A 22,892-nucleotide genomic window follows, 5' to 3' on the forward strand; every position below is an offset into this window, starting at 1 on the left:
AGCTCATCTTCATCTTCATCTCAAGAAAAGGAAAATGATAATAATAATAATAATAATAATAATTTTTAAAAAAAAATAGGTAAAAACACTATTTAAAAAAAGAGAGTAAATAATAATTTAAAAAAAAGGTGACCTACAGGAGCCGGCCTTTAACTAAATATAGCTGGACAGACAAAAATCAACATAAAATCTGCATCGTCTCCGTGCGCAGGTGTTCAAAAATCTCTGCATCTATTTAATATTTTATTTGCATAAATAATTATATACAAATAAATAAATAAATACCTGCATATATTTTTCCGTGCCACTTTTGTTATTATATCGAAAGAGCAAAGTCCGGTGAATTTGCCGAAAACAATACAAAAAAACATTAAATATATAAAATAAAAAACTGAAGATTCCGCAGCTTAAAAAGAGAAGAAAAGGAAGCGCGTAAAAGTTAAATATTGAAAAGCAAAAAAAAAGAAAGAAAAAAAAGCACATATTTATTCTTATTACTATTAATTATTATAATAGATAAAAATAATAATAATAAATTCACCTCACACACACAAACACAAGAGAGAGATAGAGAGAGACACAGCGCTTTCATCCATATACACATACACACACATATACTTATACAAAATAAAAACCCATCAAATTCAAAGAATTCACCACCCTTTTTTTTTCATTTTTAATTTTTCTCCTAGTCTCTGTTGTTGTAATTGCTGCGGTGCTGTTCTGGAAGAAAGCTGAGAGAGAGAGAGTGACTATGCTGGGGGACTCAGCTGTGTTAGGAGGAGGAGGAGGTGGTGGTGGTGGTGAGGGAGGTGGCTCCGGAGAAGCAGTGGCGGCGGTGGCATCAGCAGCAGCTGGAACCCACGACGGAGCGGCGGCGGCGGCGGCAGGTGGTGGTGGAGTTGGATCAAATTCAGGGGATGATGAAAGAGGTAGAATCGATGAAGGTGAACGTAGCTTCGGTGGCAATCGGTGGCCACGACAAGAGACTTTGGCGCTGTTAAGGATACGGTCGGATATGGACGTGGCGTTTCGAGATGCAAGTGTTAAGGGTCCTTTGTGGGAAGAAGTCTCCAGGTGAGTAAATAATTAAATTATATTTTGCTTCTTCTAATTCATTTCACAGTATCTGAATTTTGAGGTTCTGGGATTTTTTTTATTTTTTTTTTAATTCATGGGATGTGGAGATCTGGGAGTTCATTTATGCTTCAATTTTATTCTTGGAAATGTATTCCATTCCATTAACTTCAATTCTATCTTTCCTCTCTCTCTCTCTCTCTCTATCATTCAGATTTTGCTTCCTTTTCCAGTTCCTTTTGTATTTTTCTTTCCCTTAAAATCCTCCTTTTTTTAATTTCTCTTTTGGAGTTTGAACATAAAATTATTATTTAAAAATTTTAGTTGTGCAGCATCTATGATTTGGGTGTGATTTGCTTTTCTGACATTCACTTTGATTCATGTCCTATTTTCCAAATAAGTTACCAACTTGAATTGAGTTATCAAAAGCAACACTTTCTTCCCCCTTTATTTCAGTTACCAACTCCTACGGGAAACCAAGTTAGATTATCAAATCTTCTAACTTGGGTTCATGTGTTTTTCATGGGTGACATTTCTGTTCATCAATTTAAGGGATTTTTTATTTATTTATTAAAACTTCAGTTACATCCAAAGTCTCATATTTTCTGCTATCTCTCTTTCAGTTACTTAATTTCATCTCCTTGCATTTCCATTCTGGTATACTTTTAATTCATCTCATATTTTTTTATTTTATGTTTATCTCATGCGCCCATTGTTTTTTTATCATTTGTCTTCTAGCTGAATTTGATGAGATAAGATAAACCCAGAAACCTTTTTATCTTTTTATCTTTCTTTCTTTCTTTCTTTTTTCATTTGTCTTCTTTTGGGCACTTTGGTTCTCAGGAAACTGGCAGAGCTTGGGTACCACAGAAGTGCCAAGAAATGCAAAGAGAAATTCGAGAACGTCTACAAGTACCACAAGAGAACCAAAGAAGGTCGAAGTGGAAAACCAGATGGCAAAACTTATCGTTTTTTTGATCAATTAGAAGCCCTTGAGAACCACCCTTCAATTCAATCACCCAACTCATCAAAACCACCACAACCGGCACTACTACCTGCACCACCACCACCACCACCAGTATCATCACTAGTAGTAACAACAACAACAACAACAACAACTGCATCATCAGTGTCATTACCAACTACTACTACAACATCAACAACAACAGTGCCAATGCCACTCCCTCATGCCACTGTTCCATCAACAAGCACACTTCCTATACCATTACCTCAACCCATTCTCACTCCCCCATCAATAAACCTCACAATCCCTTCATTCCCACCAACAAACCCTACAAATTTCCCACCATCAACAACAATCCCAATCTCTTTCGCCAACATCCCAACCGATCTTCTCTCCAATTCTAGCTCTTCCTCAACCTCTTCGGATCAAACATTGGAAGGGAGGCGCAAAAGGAAACGCAAGTGGAAGGACTTCTTCGAGAGACTAATGAAGGAAGTTATCGATAAGCAAGAGGAGTTGCAAAGGAGATTCTTGGAAGCCATAGAGAAACGAGAACATGAACGAATGGTTAGAGAAGAAGCATGGAGAGTACAAGAGATGCAAAGGATCAATAGAGAGAGAGAGATTCTCGCACAAGAAAGATCCATAGCTGCTGCCAAAGACGCTGCAGTTATGTCATTCTTGCAAAAGATAGCTGAACAGCAAAATCTCGGTCAAGCATTCAGCAACATCAACATTTTACAACAACAACAACAACAACAACAACAACAACCGGTGGTGCCGCCGCCGCCGCCGCCGCCGCCACCACAACAAGCAGCACCAGCTCCGCCGCCGGTGCAACAACCAGCACCAGTTGCTCAGGCTGGGCCACCACCATCATCGTCGCAGGCTTTGATGCTGCCATTGGTCCCACAACAACAAGTGACGAATATGGAAATCGTTAAAGCTAATAATAACGGTGAGAATTTCATGGGAGCGAGTTCTTCGAGGTGGCCAAAAGTGGAGGTTCAAGCATTGATAAAGCTGAGAACGAACCTTGATTTTAAGTACCAAGAAAATGGACCAAAAGGACCTCTTTGGGAAGAGATCTCATCCTCAATGAGGAAGCTCGGTTACAACCGAAGTTCTAAAAGGTGCAAAGAGAAATGGGAGAACATCAACAAGTACTTCAAGAAAGTGAAGGAAAGCAACAAGAAGAGACCAGAAGATTCCAAGACATGCCCGTATTTTCACCAGCTGGATGCTTTGTATAGAGAGAAGAACAAGTTCGACAACACGGTGGTGAAGCCGGAAAGCATGGTGGCGCCGCTGATGGTGCGGCCGGAGCAGCAATGGCCACCTCAGCAGATTGATTCAAGAGCAGGAGCAGATCGAGATGTGACCATGGAAGACGTGGAGAATGATCCCATGGAGCGGCATCATCAGGAGGAGGAAGATGATGAAGATGAAGAAGAGAAGGATATTGGAGAAGATGATGATGATGATGAAGAGGATGATGGTAACTATGAGATAGTGGCAAGCAAGCCTGCAACATCAGCAGCAGCAGGAACAGCAGCAACAACTTCAGTGGGTGCATCAGCTGAGTAGTGAGAGGTGCAAAAGTGCTCAAAAGAATATGCAGCACCGAACAAAGCGTGGGGGTGGGTCAGAGATAGTGCAGGGGTTGTCGGAACGGTGGAGGGTGGGGGGCAGAAACCGGTGGCAATTGGGGATGGTGATGGTGGTGGTGGTGGTGATGGGAAGTGTGTGTGTGTGGAAGAATTTGAATATGCACGTACGGCAGAATGTCACATGTGTATCGAGGTGGGAGATCGATGGGGTTTGGTACTTTGTTGTTGCATATAGTCAGTAAGATTATATGTTTTTCTATTTTATAAAATTTGTTTATTTTTTTTGGGTTAATAAATAAGTTGAATCAGAGAGGAATTTAAGATATATATATAGAGAGAGGGGTTCAGGTTCCAAAATAACGAATAAAGAAAAGAGAGAGAGAGAGACCTAAATTAAGTTTTTTAATATATTTTTTCATCTTGTTTTATGTTCACGTTGCTGTAATGGGAGGAGATTAGTTGGGGTATTTGTCTTCTTCTTTTTTATTTTTCAATTTTGACATTTTGTTACTCTTCAAACGCTGTCATTGAAAAAAAAAATCCCTTTTTTTCCTTGTTTTAAATTATATTTCGGTGAGTTAATTGTCTCGTTTCTCCTTTCGCACTAACTCATAGCCATTTTTTCAGAAATAATAAAGAACTATTTCAATCTAAAATTTTAAGATGTTTGATGAGAGTCTTTTTAACAGTTTATATTTTTCTTTAACACACATTCATATTTTAAGATGTTTGATGAGAGTCTTTACACCACATTTTAACCCAAAACCTTAAAGCTGTAGGTTTATATAGGTCTTTTGCACTTATATAGACATCACTTGGTCTATGTCTAGTCGATGTGGTACTTCTTTATAACTCATACTTGAATACTTCCAACATCTTCCCCTCAAGTATATATGAGACTCAACATCATACTCCCCCTTAAGGACAACTTCTGCGGAAGTCTTTTTTTTTTCTTTTAACTATTGGAGTCACACTAGCCTTCTGCGGAGGCCTTGAAACATCACTATCTCTAAATACCCGGCCCGGCCAAACCTTTGGCTCTGATACCACTGTTAAGAATGGTACGGGAGGAGCCCAAAACCCATTGCAAGGGATACATCCATGGATCAAGCGATAAACCACAATAAGTGAGCCGACACCACATTTTAACCCAAAACCTTAAGGTTGTAGGTTTATGGGTCTTTTGCACTTATATAGTCATCACTCGGTCTATGTCTAGTCAATGTGGTACTTCTTTATAACTCATACTTGAACACTTCCAACATCTTCCCCTCAAGTATGAGACTCAACATCATGCTCCCCCTTAAGGACAACTTCTGCGAAAGTCTTTTTTTTTTCTTTTAACTATTGGAGTCACACTAGCCTTCTGCGGAGACCTTGAAATATCACCATCTCTAAATACCCGGCCCAGCCAAACCTTTGGCTCTGATAGCACTGTTAAGAATGGTATGGGGAAGCCCAAAACTCATTGCAAGGGATACATCCATGGACCAAGCGATAAACCACAATAAGTGAGCTGACACCACATTTTAACCCAAAATCTTAAGGCTGTAGGTTTATGGGTCTTTTGCACTTATATAGTCATCACTCGGTCTATGTCTAGTCAATGTGGTACTTCTTTATAACTCATACTTGAACACTTCCAATAGATATTACACAAGCGTGCTTATTTTATTCCACTAAAAAATGATGGGTGGTGAGGATCAAACTCCTGACCTTATGATCACTGAAACTTTGATACCATGTAAAAAAAACTTTTTGAATCCAAAATTTTAATGTATTAGATGAGTATCTCTTTAATAATTTATATTATTCATGTTATAATGCATTAGAAAATGATGGAGTTTAACTGCAATGCTGAAAAAAGTGGGTGGCAAAAACAAGGTTTAATTTGAAAAAAGGGGGTTAAAAAAAACAAATTGAAGAAAATAATATAAAAAGGGCCTTAAATTGTTGGGACAGTGACCCAACCTTTTGCATTGCAACAGTGCCCTTCTCAAAGCAGAAAATGCCAGCATCACACATGGAGTCATAAACCCTCGAAGAAGGGTCCCCAGGGAGGAATCTTGTGAGTTGTGAGTAACCTAATTATGAAAAGAACCTAAAACACTAGCATGCAATTGTTGTCTATGTGGCACTGTGCACGCAAGGTGATGTGTTTCTCTTCGTGGGTGTCAGTACTAAGTAAGAGATGAAGGTTCATCATCATCATCATTTAATGGGTCAACTTTTTCTGCTGTTAATGTGCTTTTGTCAGGCTTTCATCAGCATCTAATACTAATCGTGCTTTGAAAACAAAATGTACATTTTAAAAAACTAAAGAAATTATTTTGCGATTTTAGACTAATTGTTTTTCCATAAAGACGTATATATTGATTGGTTTATAAGTAACGGAATGAGAGAGGTTATGTTGTGCTTTTGGTATATTATATATGCACATGAGAGAGATTGCTATGATGGAGGAATTTTCGTATGGAATAACACAGATCATTATTTTTCTTTGAACTTATAAGCATAATGATTTGGTGGGTATCCAATTCTCCTCTTTATACACTTTATTTTTATTTTTCTAATTATAATTTTTAATTGCTAAGTTTTACTGTTACCAATATAAATCATGGACTTTATATTTCTCATGTGATAGGAATCAAAAACTTTTTTTATGCACACTCAACCAAAGTGGGACCAATTATAAGAGAGAAAAAAAACAAATCAAAAAAGTAGAAGCACGTGGATCGATGGGTGAGTAGGAATTTATCCTCCTCTTATTCAACATGAGAACTTCATTACCCATAAATCATAGTACTCTTCATTTTCACGTGTTAATTTAGGGTTTTATTAATCTTATGTTAAAGGAGATAAGTTATCTCTTGTCATAGAGATAAACTTGTGGGCTCCATCACCTGAAAAAAAAAAAGATGACACAGTTATTGAAAAGTGTGTAGGAGAAAAATTATCACATGTAGCATAAGAGTAATTTTTCCCGTTAATTTATCACTTACAAATTCATTTGATTAACGGAATCATATAGCTCATAATTTTCCTTTGAACTTTTGACAAACATTGAATGATTGGGGGCATCCAATCCTCCTTTCTTATATTCTTTAGTTTTATCTTTCTTTTCAAGAATAGGTCATAGTTATTACTATTTTTTCTTAGCATCTCTTATTACCAATTTGTTATCATTGAATCAAAATCAAGTTAACGGTTACAAAATAATATCAAATGAGAATGGTTTATTTAATTTTGATCCAATAATAATAAAATTGGTAATAAGAAGTGATAAGAAAAAAAAAACAATGTCCCCCTTCATTTTATATTTTTTCTTGTATTTTTTAATTATTAAATTTGTACTAAGTCATGTATGCCCACTGGACTTGAAAGGTAGACTGTAACGCCCGACCGCTTCAAGAATCAATGACTATCTCCACATACTAACACGAGACTTTTCAGTATGTTTTTTTCTCACTCGCACACTTTCTGGGAAAACTTCTCAGGAGGTCACCCATCCCAGAATTGCTCCAAGTCAAGCACGTTTAACTGTGGAGTTCTTCTGATCCGGGCTACCGAAAAGCATATGCATCTTGTTAGCATAGGTAGTACCAATTAATTCTTATAAGCTATTCCAAACTGTGCAGCCTTATACCTGCACAGCCTTTGGAATCCCTCTGTTTCGGGTGTCGATTCGATTCATTCATGCATGTAACCCCCGCTGGAAGCCTGTCAGGAGCCGCTCCTTGTCCGTGCCTCTTTGCACCGGCGATCACTCCCCACCCTCGTCAGCGCTCGGGATGTTACATAGACGATGCATAAGCTCACCTACCTGTGCTAAGAAAATTTCACAAGAAAAAATGGGGGGCGATGAGGATCGAACTCGAGACACGAGGCTCTGATACCATGTAAAAAATTAATTCAACGCAAAATCTTAAGATATTGAGTGAAAACTTTTTTAATGATTTATATTATTTTTCGACAATGCGCAACCCTACATCTTAGTTCCTAGTGTTAATTATTTACTATTTTCTTTTTCTTTAATAGAATAACATTTTGTGTTTTCTTAAATTTGTAAACATGTGCTTGTTGCCTCCAAAACTCCCGATTTATACATTTTCTCGATAGTCTTTGTACTTTATTGCTATATGATTTTAATCATTCTTTATTATCAAGTTCATCAACGCAGAGGTGAATCACACCCTGTAAACCCATAAGTTAATTGCTTAGGAATTCTGACAAAGATGGGCCACGATGAATAGCACTACTAACAAAAATCCCACTTCATGACTTAAAAAAAAAAAAATCATCTGCTATGGTTAAGGTTATAATTAATTAGTTCAACAACTACTAAAATTACTAAAAGCATGAATGTATAATTACTTTTTACAAACAAAAAATCATAAAAAAAATCATAAAACTCGTATAATTTCTCTTAATACAAGTTAAAAGTAAACTATCTTAAAATAATAAATAGTAAACAAAATTGATGAAAAAAAATGGGATAAAATTTTCAAAGAGGAAGGTTAATTTACAGGTGCCGTTATACTAAAAAATGTGCATTTGGCAGATGCCAGTGTTGGTCATGACTCATGATGGTGCATCTACTTTGACTTGTGTATGCCCTACAATTTTGTCCATTTTGATGAAAATGCTGCCTATTTGCGCGTTAAAGATGTGCCCACAATATTGATTGGCCTGCATTTACCTCATACGGATAAGAATAATTATTCTGTTACACAGCAACAGTTTGAGACATAAACGCTCCAGTTGCAGTACCCTCAATATTCACTTACGTGCATGCAGAAAAGTCTACGGACCCTATTCCTTTGTCGGAGGCAAAACAATTGATGGTTACTGACCATATATAAGCTTATTAAATTGCCATCAATCAATGCCTAGCTTAAGAGAGCCAGAGACTTGCGAAACTCTACACAAGCAACTCATTCTTCTTCCTTTTGTTGCATTTCCATTCAAACTTTATGTGTGTTTTCCCAGTATGCGAAAAGTTATGATTGTTTGTTAATTAAGGGACAAATTTTTATTTTATTTTTTTTAAATTGTGACAACATAGATTGTCGGGTTTCATAGGTTTCATACTTGTAATGAATAGGCTTAAGAGATTTTGGGGAGCACTTGTGACACACTAACAAAATGGGTTGTCAAGCACCCATACATGCCTATACGCTCGGTAAGCATTATCGATCAACGGCATCTCATTAGTTCAACAATGTTCCCCTTAAAATATTCGTAAAACTCAAACTTGAAATATATTTTTAATTTAACTTATTAAATTGAGCATTTATTATGATGAAAAAAAATAAAAAATACTGGGTGATGGGTCCATAAACTGCAAACCACACAAATATTCTAAAAATTCAGAATTTATATTTTTTGTTTTTTTGACAAAAAAATAAAAAATTATGGGCATAAAATAGACTTACACGTGCCGCACAGGTTTTTTTCTTCCTTTAGCTAGATCGGTTGTTAATAACGAGAGGGGATCCTTTCATATTAAATAAAATATAACATGGTGATTTGGGAATACAAAAGTGAATCAATAATGAAAAAAGAAGAGAAAAATTATTAAAATAAGTAGTTATAAAATCATCACTGTTGATTTACCTTTAAATAAATGTGATTTCTTCATATGACCATATCATGTTTTATGTTTTATTTAAAATCAGAAATTTACATTAATAATTATTTCGAAGCTTTTTTAGATGAAGCTCGAGGCATTATTGGGTACAATTCTTGTTCATGAATCCTGTCAATTCAAGTGATAATTAGTTTTTTACAAAAAAAAAAATGATGCGGTTTTAAAAACCCTTAATTTTATTCGAAATTATTGAGGAAATTTGGGTTTTAATTTCTATGCAAAATTGCTTAATGAATTTCCCCAAAAACGAAAGAACATCAACGTTTAAACAAAACCCAATACATAATTTTATGTCTACATCCGTTAATCGAAGTCAATTTGAAAAAAAAAAATTAAAGCTTTTAAAGTAATGAACTTTAGAATTTCAAAACTAAAATATTTCTCTCCCTCTTTCTTAGTGGTGTTTTCTCTAAAAAAATTTAAGACCCTTCATTTCTTGATTTCTCTAAATTTTCAAGCAATGACTAATGGTTCATCAAGTCTCTATTTATAGTAAAAATATTACCATGCCAATGGTAAAATTAATGTGGTAATAGTAAAATATTATTTACCTAATAATCATTAAAGAAAAGTCTAAGTTTATCAATTTAATCAAATGAAAAAGGTTCGTGAAATAACATAAACATTATTTGACCTTATGAGAAAAAATCTCAATTTCTTAATTTCAACCAACAACATGGATTCCATAATCATATACACAAGTTTCTTTTTTGGAAATACAATGAAAACTAAAACAACATCATAAAAAGCCCTATACTGAGCACAATCTTGAGAGACTAACTCCCCTCAAGTCATTATGAAGCAATTTCAAACAAGCCGTTGGAGGGACATCCAGCACAATCAGCTGTCCATCCTGATGAGGTGCATGAGTAGCAAGCGAATCAGCAACAAAATTGCCTTCTCTATAAGTATGTCTAAGCTGAATAATCCAGTCTCTTTGAAGCATGCTACGAGCTCAGATGATTAAAGCAGAAAGAGGATGACTTACGTCACACCCTTTTCTTATAAATTCCAAAGCCATCTTGGAGTCACTCTCCACAAAGACTCTCCTAAATCCCTTATGCCAAGCCAGATCCATACCTGTCAAGAACCCCCAAATTTCCGTTGAAGTAGAAGTACCACTCCCAAGGAATTTTGTAAAACCAGTTAACCAGTTCCCAGCAGCATCCCTTATGACTCCACCACATGCAGTCCTTTGCCCACTGTCTATGCTGGAATCATATACACAAGTTTTTAATACCAAATTATAAATACAAAAAATCGTAAAACGTGTATATGATTATAAAATACTCCAAGTAATAATAAGATCAAAGGTGCATATGTGCGTACCTTGTTTAATAAAAAACGTAAAAGTGTGTACCTTGTTAAGCCATCACTAAACTGGAAGGAATAAGAAAACCTTTGCGACGGTAGCGTAGACGACACACTAAGTCAAACCCAATGCTAAATAGGCTCGAGAAAGGACCTTGCTAGAAACACTTAATCAGAAGAGTTAGTATCCGCTGGTGTTAGGCGGTCCAGGGAGAGTCTGTGGCCGAAGACTATCACTAATAGGCTAAGCTAGACTAACCATACCAAGTAGGTCCGACACTATGTCACAACCCAAAATCTTAACGCTTTGGGTTGTAACGTGGTATCGGACCCAATTGGTGTAGTTGGTGTAGCCTTAGCCCATTGGAGGTAGTTCCCCCGCCACAGGCTTCCCCTAAACCTGTCTAACAGTGGTATTAGAGCAGTGTTAAGTTCAAGCTAGTCTGGTATTTACCCATTGGTGGTGGTTCCCCTGCCACGGACTTCCCTTGACCCGCCTGTCAATGATATCAGAGCCGGTTGGGTTCGACCTAGCCAGATGTTTAGCTAGGAGGCAAGTTGAGTACTTTGGGCCTAAGGTACGGAGAGAGCATACCAATGTTGGGTTTCACATTTAAGGAAGAGATTGTTGGAGTATTGAAGTGTGATGAGTCTCTTATTGATTGGTAATGGGCTAAGTAAAGTCTATATATAAGTGGATGGGTACATGAACCCAATGCCTTAAGATTTTGGGTTAAAACATAATGTCAGACTCACTTGATGTGGACAGTCTAGCTTAGTTCATTGGTGGTAGTCTCCCATCACAGGCTTCCCTTGGACTCGTAAAGCAATGTTGGGTTTCACACTTGAGGGAGAGATTGTTGGAGTATTCAAGTATGATGAGTCTCACATTGATTGGTAAGGGGTTAAGTGAAGTCCATATAAATAAATGGACCAATGAACCCAATACCTTAAGATTTGGGGTTGAAACATGGTGTCAATCCCACTTGATATGGACGGTTTAGCTTAGCCCATTGGTGGTTGTCTCCCGCTACGGCCTTCCTATTATATGTCAGGTGGGTTCAGAGAAGCCGGTGGCAGGGAGGCCACCACCAATGAGTAAGGCTACACCAATTACACAAAGTGGGTTTGACACCACATTACAACCCAAAACCTTAATGCTTCGGGTTTATGGGTCCTCCCACTTATATGGTCTTTACTTAATTTATTATCAATCAATGGGAGACTCATCACACTTGAATATTCCAACAACTGGGTCTAACCATCATGAAAACCAGAGTTATACTAAAGTTTACACTGCTGCGCAACTAAACCTAATTAATTAATCAAATGTCATTACCCAAAAACACAACATGATCACAACAAGTTTAATTAAATAATTAAGCAATTTAAAACATTATTAACTCAAATATTTTAAATATTAAAAGAATTAATTAATAAAACACGCATAATAAAAAATATTCTGACATTCAACACTTCTACAGAATTTATAGTCAATGTATTCGATGAATTAATTTAGAATTGTGTTTAATTAATGTATTTTGATGAAATTAAGTTTTTTTATTTTAATCGATTTATATACTAATTTTTTAACAAAAATAAAAAACCTGATCAAATCAAATTGACTTTGATCAGATTAGATGGATCTGATCGAACTCAAAATTTTCAATCTAATTGGTCAGACGATAATATAATAAATTAGTTTTCCTTTTCTCAAAACTTTTCCAATGAAATATGAAGCATTTATACATATGTGTGGGCCATCGGTAAGATGGTATGTCAAATAGTGATCTACCTCTTTATGCTCGACTCAGAAACCCATAAAGAGGATTGTTGATAAGGGGGTAAATAAGAACCTATGATCTATTCTATTATATATAATAAAATAGAATAAACACAAACTTAAAAAAAAAAAAATTTTAAAAGTAGGTCATAGACTTTGTTTTTCAAGGTTTGCCTATTATTTATTTTAAATAAAATAAAAAGTAATACAATTAATTTTAACCTATGATCAGATTTTTTTTTTTTTTTTGTGAAATTAGGCTTGCCTAGGTAAGGGGTGTTATGATTATCTTAACCTATACGTTATTTATGACTCAAAAACTGCCCCGTGACATATATCTATTTTGGAATTAATTTATATTTTTATATTATAAGGTTAATTATGCGATGAAAATCAACTGTACGTATTACTGTTTTATATTCCACCTTTCATAAATAAGAACTAATATAGAGTTTTTTAAACTTAACACAATATCAGATATTTGACAGTTAATTATTTTAATAAAATTGTTTTTTTGTAAAATATATTATAATCTGATTAACCAAAAAAATAAGTTTACCAAAATAAATAATTTTTCAAATATCTTATATTGTTTTAAAGTTACAAAGACTCTATATTATAGCCAATGATATTTTTTTACGTTTCTCGTTATGATATTAAATCTTATTCTATAGATGAATTAATATATAATATAAACTTCTTAATTAACTGTTACTTATCAACGTTTGAATATAAAAAGTAATACAATTAATTTTTATTGTATAATTATACTTCTAATATAAAAAATGTATATATCATAATCCTCCTATAATTCTAGCACGTGCTTTTGTCGAATACGTGGTCAACAACAGTTTCTCTGAATTATATAAAAATCAATGTTTGTAAATACTAAATTAAGGACAATTGGAAGTTATATAATTGTGGGGAAATAAAATATTTTTTTTATTTTTTATTTTTTTTATCAGCCCGTCGATCACTAAAACAAACAAAATCCTCTACATTTGAAACCAAACATAATTTATTAGGATTTTATAAGAGTTATGTTGAAAAAAAAAATGATTATGTAATGTTATGGAGATTCGTTTTGCGTGCCGTAATTTTTTTTTTTTTAAAAAAAAAAATATAGGCCTCACAAAATATTATGTGTGTAAAAAATTTTATTGTGTCATGTTAAATGACAAATACAAACCCTTATTGCTATAACCTGAAACAGAAGCGCAATACTACAATGTGGATGGATATCCAAAACCAAATTAAAACCAGAAAGTTACGAAACCGTCTCTGTAGCTAGCTTTCGTGAGCAATCCATGTTGAGATATATAGTCTCATATTGATTGGATGAACAACTAATATAGCCTTTATAAGGCCTTGACACTCTCACCTCTTGAGCTAGTTTTTGGGGTGGTGTATCTCATGGTTCTTTATATAGTATCAGAGCCTTACCGTCTTCCGCTTTAAAAAGTGGAATTAAAATTAAAAAAAAAAAGCACAAAAAGGTAAACCAAAAATGGGCCTGTGCAATTTCCACGCTTCTAGCCTAAAGGGCTCTTGCGTGAGGGGGCGTGTTGAGATATATAGTCTCACATTGATTGGATGGGCAACTAATATAGCCTTTATAAGGCCTTGACACTCTCACCTCTTGAGCTAGCTTTTGGGGTGGTGTATCTCATGGTTCTTTACAATCCAGAGTGAATCGGGAGTGGATTTTTTTATCTGAAAAAGTGATCATGTGTAATTATGTTATTTGATTATAATTACTTATTTAAAATTATACATTTTTTTTTTCTTTTATCTTATCATTAATAAATTATTATGCTTCGATAACATGACCACATTATTACTTTTATTTCCAAGTGAATCTATTCTTTCTTTTGTTGTTTAATTTAAATTTGTGCAGTGTAATCATTGCTTGTGAGATGCTGCAGTTGCATATGCTGTATGGATTGGACCAAATGAATGTGCTGCCATCCGAAAAAGGTTGGTGCGAAACTAGCAGAACAGAATATTAATACTGTCGATGGATGGTCCATGGGGATGCTAAAAAATGAGCTTTGATTTCAGAGGCTAGTTCTTAGCCTTATTACTTTTTCCATTAATAGTGTAGATGTAAAAATCTCATAACCACATAAAACAAGGAGTAGGAAACATCACAGTGTTATGACAATGCTGGCCACTCCAATAAATTTTTGCCGCATGTGGAATCCAAATTCCCACCTACTTTTTGTTTTAATTTCCTATGTTGATTTTTTTTGTTGCTCCTTGTTTTATTTTATTTTTTAAATATTCCCATTCAATAAGGAGGATATTAATTTCTTAAGTCAAGCTAAACAGAGAACCCCAAAATAATATTTTTCCACACAACAAACATAATATAATAATGCATAATGATTTTCAAAGTGACAAATTTAAGACAAAATAACAAAAAGATGTTTAGCCTAGCACAAATCTTGTCGAGAAAAAATTCATTTACGTTACTCAAATATGATTATATAGTGCCACGTTTTACTTTCTTATTGGATTGGAGTAATGTGTTCGACCGGTATAGGGAGCTTATATAACAAGGACAGACCGTCATCAAAGTGGACTTAAATACCATAATCAAAATCAAACCATTAAGGCATTAGATGTATGATTTTTTTTTTTGATATATTTCAGTCAGTTCATTATTTCGCGACTAGTTCGATTCGGGGCGGATCTTGAGATTAAGGTTCTAAATCCTTTCCAAAAACAGTACTAGAAAGGATAGAACATATACTTTCATCCTTAGTTCCCTAATGTCAACTGAACAACCATCATTTGATAAGATGCATGAGTCTTTGCACTTATATAATACTTACCCATTTTATTATTAATTAATGTGAAACTTTACTCATCCACCCTTAAATTTCCCAACATAATGCTCCCATAGTGCATAATTATCTCCGCTGATTATTGAAACCTTAAGTGCATGTGAACCAACATGGGCATAATGCCCACATGGTAACTCTTTCACTGAGGAGCCATGCAAACTCTAATTGTCTTAATAAAAGTTAAAGAACCGTAAATATCTTTCTGTCATTTGAATTTCGGTTTCAAACGTGCAAGTTGAACTGGGAGAAGATTAATTTCCATGTTCTGGCTTAATTTGTGGTCATGACAAAACCTGAACAGAGAGGTCATGCTCAAAGGAATATTTGAAGGCAGAGTGGAGCCATTGGATGGAGTTGACTCTCTTTTTGTGAATGTGAATAGAAATAGATATTATGGGCAGTGGTTACTGGTTACCGACAAAAGAAGCCCAAACCCACGCCCACAACTTGAATTGGAAACAACTACATATGTGGTAGATAATGTATTCTAGGATCAAATCATAAATGTTGTAGTTGGAAATGAAAAAGGGTGTTGCGAATTTCCAGTATATGTGCCTCCTGTGCCCATCTTATTCACAAACGACTTATATTTCCTTTCTTTTAGTTTATAGGTGAAAATTTTAGAAACAAATTGTATTTATCCTATGAGCATTTATTTGGTACTTACTTTTCACTACAACCCCACCCCCTTTTCAATAAATGAATAAATAAATAAATAAAGAAGATAAATTACAAAAATGAAGGTGGGTAGACCAAAGGATAGGAAAAAAATAAATTACAAGTATCGAAAGTACTAAATTTCCAACTGTTTCTGTTAACAAAAAATTTCCAAATGATAAACACAGATGCTTTCACGTTGTCAAGAATGAAGTCATGAACTAGTTTAAAATTTTAAATATATATAAATGAGTTTTACATTTCTTCAGCTGTTGTACGTGCAGCAGTAAAATACTTGTCATATATATACGTGAAAGTATTAAATGTGAAGAATCATAACTATACAAAGGACGAAAGCATTAAATGTGGAGAATAATTATCATACATCTGTCCTTGTTGTACATAAAATTACTATAGAAATGATTTTACCTCTTTCTCTCTCTCTCTATACTCTCTCTCTCTCTCTCTCTCTCTATATATATATATATATATATAGGGAAAAACATCTATCCTTTTAAAGGATATAACCTTATATCATTTTAGATCCTAACCGTTGATTTTCGTCCATCAACGGTTATAATCTATTGGGTCAAACTTAATGGGCCAAATTTATTATTAATTAATTAATAATTTTGATCCAAAAAATTATAACCGTTGATGGACAGAAATCAACGGTTAGGATCTAAAAGGATATAAGCTTATATCCTTTAAAATGACATATATTATTCTCATATATATATATATATATATATATATTTTTTGAATACTTATTCTCATATATATATATATATATATATATATATATATATATATATATATATATATATATATTTTTTGAATACTTATTCTCATATATATATATATATATATATATATATATATATATATATATATGGGGAAATGTACTTCTCCTTTAATGGGAGATGAGATTATTACAACAACCAATTACAATTTATAACTATGTCTTTAAAATTTTAAAAGCTATTTTTTTTCTCTTCTCGGAAGGCTATCGACTGACATGGAGGACAAAGAAAAAACAACTTTAAAATAAGACATAATTGTAATTGGTTGCTGCAAGAAATTTCTTCAGCAGTGAAACGAGAATTGGAGCATATATATATATATATATATATATATATATATGAGCTTTATTAATCTCATGCAATAGAAGAGAAGATCTCTTATGTTATAGAGGCAATTATGTGTGGGATCCACCCACTTATAGAAAAAGGAAAAAAAGATAAAAAAGTAACACGAAAATCGATGTATGTGTAGGAGAAAAAAATACTCTCCTACAATATAAGAGTATATTTTTTCTATATATATACATATATATATATATATATATATATATATATATGGGGCATGATATTCTTACACCAGTGTAAGAGTTAGAAATCTTACACCAAATCTTGACCATTGATCCACTTGTATCCAATGGCTCACGTTACTAAAAAATTAGAGCCCTTAGATATAAGTGGAATTAACGGACAAGATTGAGAGGGTAACTTACACTGGTGTAAAATGATCCTAACCCTATATATATATATATATATATATATATATATATATATATAGGGAAAAACATTTCTCAAGCTGCTTGAGATAAGTTTATCTCCGGCCACCCTAAAACTACTTCATTTTGTTTATTTATTTCCTTATATTAATTGATTCACCTTTGAATGGTTATGATTCTCTTTTTTCTCTCTCTTCCTTTATAACCATTGATCCATCTTTGTACGGTTATGATTTAGTAGCCGGAGATAACATTGTCTCAAACAGCTTGAGAAACGATAAGCCTATATATATATATATATATATATATATATATATATATAGGTGAAATACTGTATTACATGTAAAACTAATAGCAAAAAGAGATACCATTAAACTAATGTTTGACGCATTCACTCTGTCCAAATTAAAATTAAAGCCAAAATTACCTTTTTCTTTTTTTTTATATAAGTGAGAGTTAAACACATATCCCAAATCATTCACCACTAAATCAATTCTAGTGGCTTCCAAAATTACCTGGTTCACATCATGTAATGCGTGATAGGATTTTGAGGAGCCCAAAAAAAAGTGGCATTATTCTTTTCAGGAAAAAGTGTTTATGACGAAATAAAGATTTTATTTTCAGATTTTTGAAAAAAAATATAGGATATTTTAATAAATTTATTATTTTTTGTATCATATATTTTAATTTAAATGCGTTATATTATTTTTACTTTAGATTTCAAAATAATATCATTTTAAAATTGTAAGAAAATAATTTTATCTTGTGTTACAAGATAAAGTTAATCCCAAATTGCTTTATTAAACATATCAATAGGGTATGTTAGCAAAACTTTTAAAATAAAAAGTCAATATTCCTCTTACTTGGTCCAGAATCTAATGAAATTATGTGATGATTCCCTTTCTATTTTTTCTTGTCTTTCGACAACCTATCTGCCACCATCATATTGACTTCGATTGTGTGCCTAGTTGTATCCGTGTTTTTGTAGTGATTGGTTATATATAGGGGTATATATGAGCTATGAAGCACCGACACTTCAAAAGTCCTGACGTGTCGTGTCTGACACTCTTCGACACTCTGACACTCCCCGACACTTCAACACGCGTTGTAGAAACTTAAAAAAAAAGTTCAAAGGTTGTGTTGCGTTGTGTTTTTAGTTTCAATTATTAGATTTGTTGGATTATGATTACCATTTTATTGAGTTTAATATAAATATTTGGGATATTTTATGTTTTTATGTTTTTTTGCAAAATTGTGGGTATTATAAGTTTAACTTCAATTTTTTGTTAAATTATTGAGTATTAAATATAATATATATTACATAAATTAAAAATAATATTTAATATTAAAACGTGTCCTAACGTGTCAAAATCTAACATTTTTTAGAATTAACGTGTTAAAGTGTCGTGTCATATCGTGTCCCGTGTCGGTATCGGTGCTAAATAGTATACGAGGGTGAAATGATATATTTTAAGAATGTGTTATCGACTTCAACAGGTAAAAAATTTCAATGACATCTTTTAGAACAATATTAGATCGAATTTCTCCTTCATGTACGAAAATAGAATAAAATCATAAAAGGACGGCAATATCTCTCGTTGTTAAACGCCTAGTAAACTAAAGTAAATAACACATTATGCATAGGTAAAAACTTAATTAGAAATTAATCTCACATTTAAGAAATATGAGAATATCTCGTGATTTAATTTAAAATTTAAAAAGCATTCTATTTTTTTTTAAGAAAAAATGATTTCCGCCTTTAAGATAAAAAATATTTATGAGAGAAAATAAAAGAGGGAGAAACCTGTAAAATGATAGACTCCACTTCTTTTTTCTCTCAACGGCACAAAAATATTTTCTTCTTCAAAGGCAGAAATCATTTTCCTTTTTTTTTTTAATGTATTAGCATTTTTTTTAATTTTTTTTATTGGACATAAACAAGCTGAAGCTTTGAAAAAAGGTCACATGTTATGATGCACTGACACCGATACGGGACACGACACGATATTTTAATACGTTGAGACATATTTTGATATTAAATAAATTTTTTAATATATATAATATAATTTATATTTAATACATATAAGAGTCCATAATAAGTCATATAACCAATCAAATATTTAAATTTCATAACATAAATATAAATAAAAAATTTTGTTAATTTTTCATGTCAAATTTCATAACAGAAAAAAATTAATTTATAAATTAATTTTTTTATATTTAGTTAATAAAATAAAATTAAGTTTAAAAAAAACGTGTCAAAACGTGTCGGAGCGTTGATCGCGTGTCAAAAAAAATTGACTACGTGTCAGAAAAACGTGTCAGAACATTGACTGCGTGTCCCCAAATGTTAGTCGTTTGTCAGACACGATGTCCGACACGCAAATTTTTAAAAAAAATCTATGTCCGTGCTTGTTAGGTCACATGTTCCAGACTAAAAAATGATCTCTTAAAAAAATAATAAGAATAAAGCTGCACCCTTAAAACTTTGAAACTTGAGTCAGTGCTGATAAAGCTAGCTATAAGATGGTTTGTTACATATGCTATTCTTCTTTGTCTAGAAGAGGAACACAGACCAATTTATTTTTCTGATCACTTTCAAAGCAAATCCACGTACTTTTTATAATTTTAGTATGTTACATCAATAGGTAACATATATTGCTCCCCCTTGCCCTGAATTGATACATATTGACCACGCTGGCATGTGATCAACATATAAAAACATCTTGGATAAAGAATGCATATTATCTTTAGAAGCTATATATTTGCTTGATTAAGACTATGACTCTGATAGCTACATACAGTGGATTGATTCCAACTTAACATGTACTGTTTGAAAAAGACCTTAAAACAGATTTATAAATAAATGTTGTGGAATTTGTTACCAAGGTGAAGCCAAAGGTTTCATTGCAACCAGCAAGGTAGCAGGACACCCTCAGAGGTGCCTATGGTCTTTGGATGCAGTGGTCAGGACCACTAGAATGATAGCTTGAATCATTTGTCATCTCTCTCTCCATGCCTAATATAAATTAATTCAAATGCGTGCATGATCGAGGTGGGAGAAATTTTTTTAAAATAATAATAATGTTTTTTACACAAGGTAAGTCATATCACTTCGTTTTTGTTTGCAGCCCCACCTTTAAAATTTTACTAAAACAACAGTGTTCTCTTCATGAATTCTTAATTTCTAGAATATTAGCAAATATGTATACATATAATTCAATCTATCTCAAAGAACCTTCAAGGGACAATGCTTGAAACAAACTTCTTTTAAATAATCTAATTAAACGTTTATTAATAGGGGAATAATATTCTCAATCCTAAAGATTTTGGATTAATTTCAGTGGACGAATCCCAAGTTATATGTAGATAGTCTCTTCAAAGAGAAAAATAGAAAAGCGTAAGAGGTCAAATATATAGGTTCCATGTAAGACCAATATACATTTAGATAAGAGCTTTGTCAAATTGGAGTGGCTCCAGGAATTATGGGTTCACTAACGGTTGACATGATGCCACTTAGGATGCATTAGAGGTATATATAGTCGTTGTGAAAATGATGCATGTCATTAAAATTTGATTTTAAAATAAATGAATTAGCTTTAAGTTGTTATTAAACTATCCAATTTTTCAAAGATGATCCAATTTTAATACAATAGTGTAATAAACAATTGGCTAAAAATATATTGATAAGCACGCGCATGACTTGGAGTTTGACATAAATAATTATATATTTCAAGAATTGGACAAGATTGAAAATAGAAGCATCAAGCTCAAAATCAGATGCTCTTCCAGAGCAACAGAGGTATAATTAAAACGGATATTGCGGTCCAACTGTACCATAATCAGCTTCAAGAGACCAAATTGAGGTCTGTGTCTAGGTTTATTTTTGGCAGAATGCGACTATCGTTTTACAAAACTAGAGAAAAGACACCGTGTCCCTGTCGTTAACTTTAGCTATCATCATTAGTAACTAATTAATCTTTTTCAAGGTCACAAGATAGTAGTTTGGTCAGATATTGGGTGAATTTCAAAGCTTAATAAAAAAGATTATGAAGACTTTGGGATCTATCAGTATACGTAAGCAAGGATTATGTTTAATAAAGTATGTCTTAATTAGCTATCTGAAAATGACACCTATTATTATATTATTTTTATAATGATGAGATACACATGGGTTTTTTTTTTTTTTTTTTTTCCTTCTCAGTTGTTACTAGTTCATTTTAATATTACTAATTTGATGTAACTCATTGAAATATATTTCCTAAAGTGTTGTAAAAAAAGGGGAACCATAAATTTAACAACATTTTGTAGAGAATTTTATTATATTTTTTACCAACGCTAACGAGCACCTTGATACTTGTTAAAGATTCAAAAATAAAAAGTATTATATGAATTTTATTATATTTTTTACCAACGCTAACGAGCACCTTGATACTTGTTAAAGATTCAAAAATAAAAAGTATTATATGAAAAGTAAAACTTTTAAGTTCTCAATATATTAAATATTGTATTTTGCTGTTGATTACTTTTTGTTATTCTATTTATTAACTTGTGTCTTTAAGGCATTGTAAGTAGGACTCATTTTTTAATTTTGTATGTGTTTAGTTTGATTAACTTCTTGACACACGACTTAGGATTAATTTATATAATTATTTAATTATTAAGATTAGTTAATATCCGCAATAAATGATATAGGGTCGAATTAAATAAAATAATATAAAAATTCTAATATAAGTTATAGTAATGAGTTATGACTTTAAAGTAATTAATTTTTTTTCAATACATCAAGTAAAATCAATATAAAGCTTAAATTTATAATGTTTTGAATGCAGAATGAAGGCTTAAAACTCCTAATTTAAGGACCAAAATATGAAATAAATGTCTTAAATTGTTAATATTGAAATCATGAGCTGAATTGTTATTAAATTATTTTTTATGTTTAATGGGGAATGATCCGTTTACAAAATTTTTTTACAAATTATATGAAGTATGAACGGTCATACTTAGTGTAGTTTGTAAAAAAAAAATTGGTAAATATAACATTTTCCATGTTTAATTAAGTTAATTTTTATTTTTTTAATGTTTTAGATAATTGGGAAGATATAGAGTTACAAATATCACGATTGTTGCAAAAATATAAATAAAATCTCACTCAGTAGTTTTGGCACCTAAGCGCCCAAAAAGAGAAAAACTCAACTACAATTCCTAGGCGTTTGCATCTTTATAAAAATTACTTTCATGACTTTCTAAAGTAGCTTTTTACTATCGAAGATCAAGCTGAGATTTGTAGAGATTCACCATGCACTTATTGTAATGAAGTTTAAGGAAGCCTTTGTAATTACTAGGCATCAGCATCTTTATAAATATTACCTTCATGATTTTCTAAAATAGCTTTTTACAATTGGAGATCAAGCTTGGATTTGTAGAGATTCACCATGCCCTTATTGCGATGGAGTTTAGGGAAGCCTTTGTGAT

At 32.7% G+C, this 22,892-nt stretch overlaps 1 protein-coding gene across 1 annotated transcript; it reads left to right on the forward strand.

Annotated features, from left to right (window-relative positions):
* The first annotated feature begins 573 nt into the window (after nucleotides 1-573).
* Nucleotides 574-4,190, forward strand: LOC133290978 (trihelix transcription factor DF1-like). Its single transcript, XM_061489137.1, has 2 exons — nucleotides 574-1,077; nucleotides 1,921-4,190. The coding sequence occupies exons 1-2, from the start codon at nucleotides 755-757 to the stop codon at nucleotides 3,626-3,628; spliced, it is 2,031 nt and encodes a 676-aa protein (XP_061345121.1). The 5' UTR covers nucleotides 574-754; the 3' UTR covers nucleotides 3,629-4,190.
* The last annotated feature ends 18,702 nt before the right edge of the window (nucleotides 4,191-22,892 follow it).

Source organism: Gastrolobium bilobum, unplaced genomic scaffold, assembly GCF_033153095.1.
Source record: "Gastrolobium bilobum isolate Gb01-03AN ecotype WA unplaced genomic scaffold, APGP_CSIRO_Gbil_v1 utg8260, whole genome shotgun sequence".
Taxonomy (NCBI): Eukaryota; Viridiplantae; Streptophyta; class Magnoliopsida; order Fabales; family Fabaceae; genus Gastrolobium; species Gastrolobium bilobum.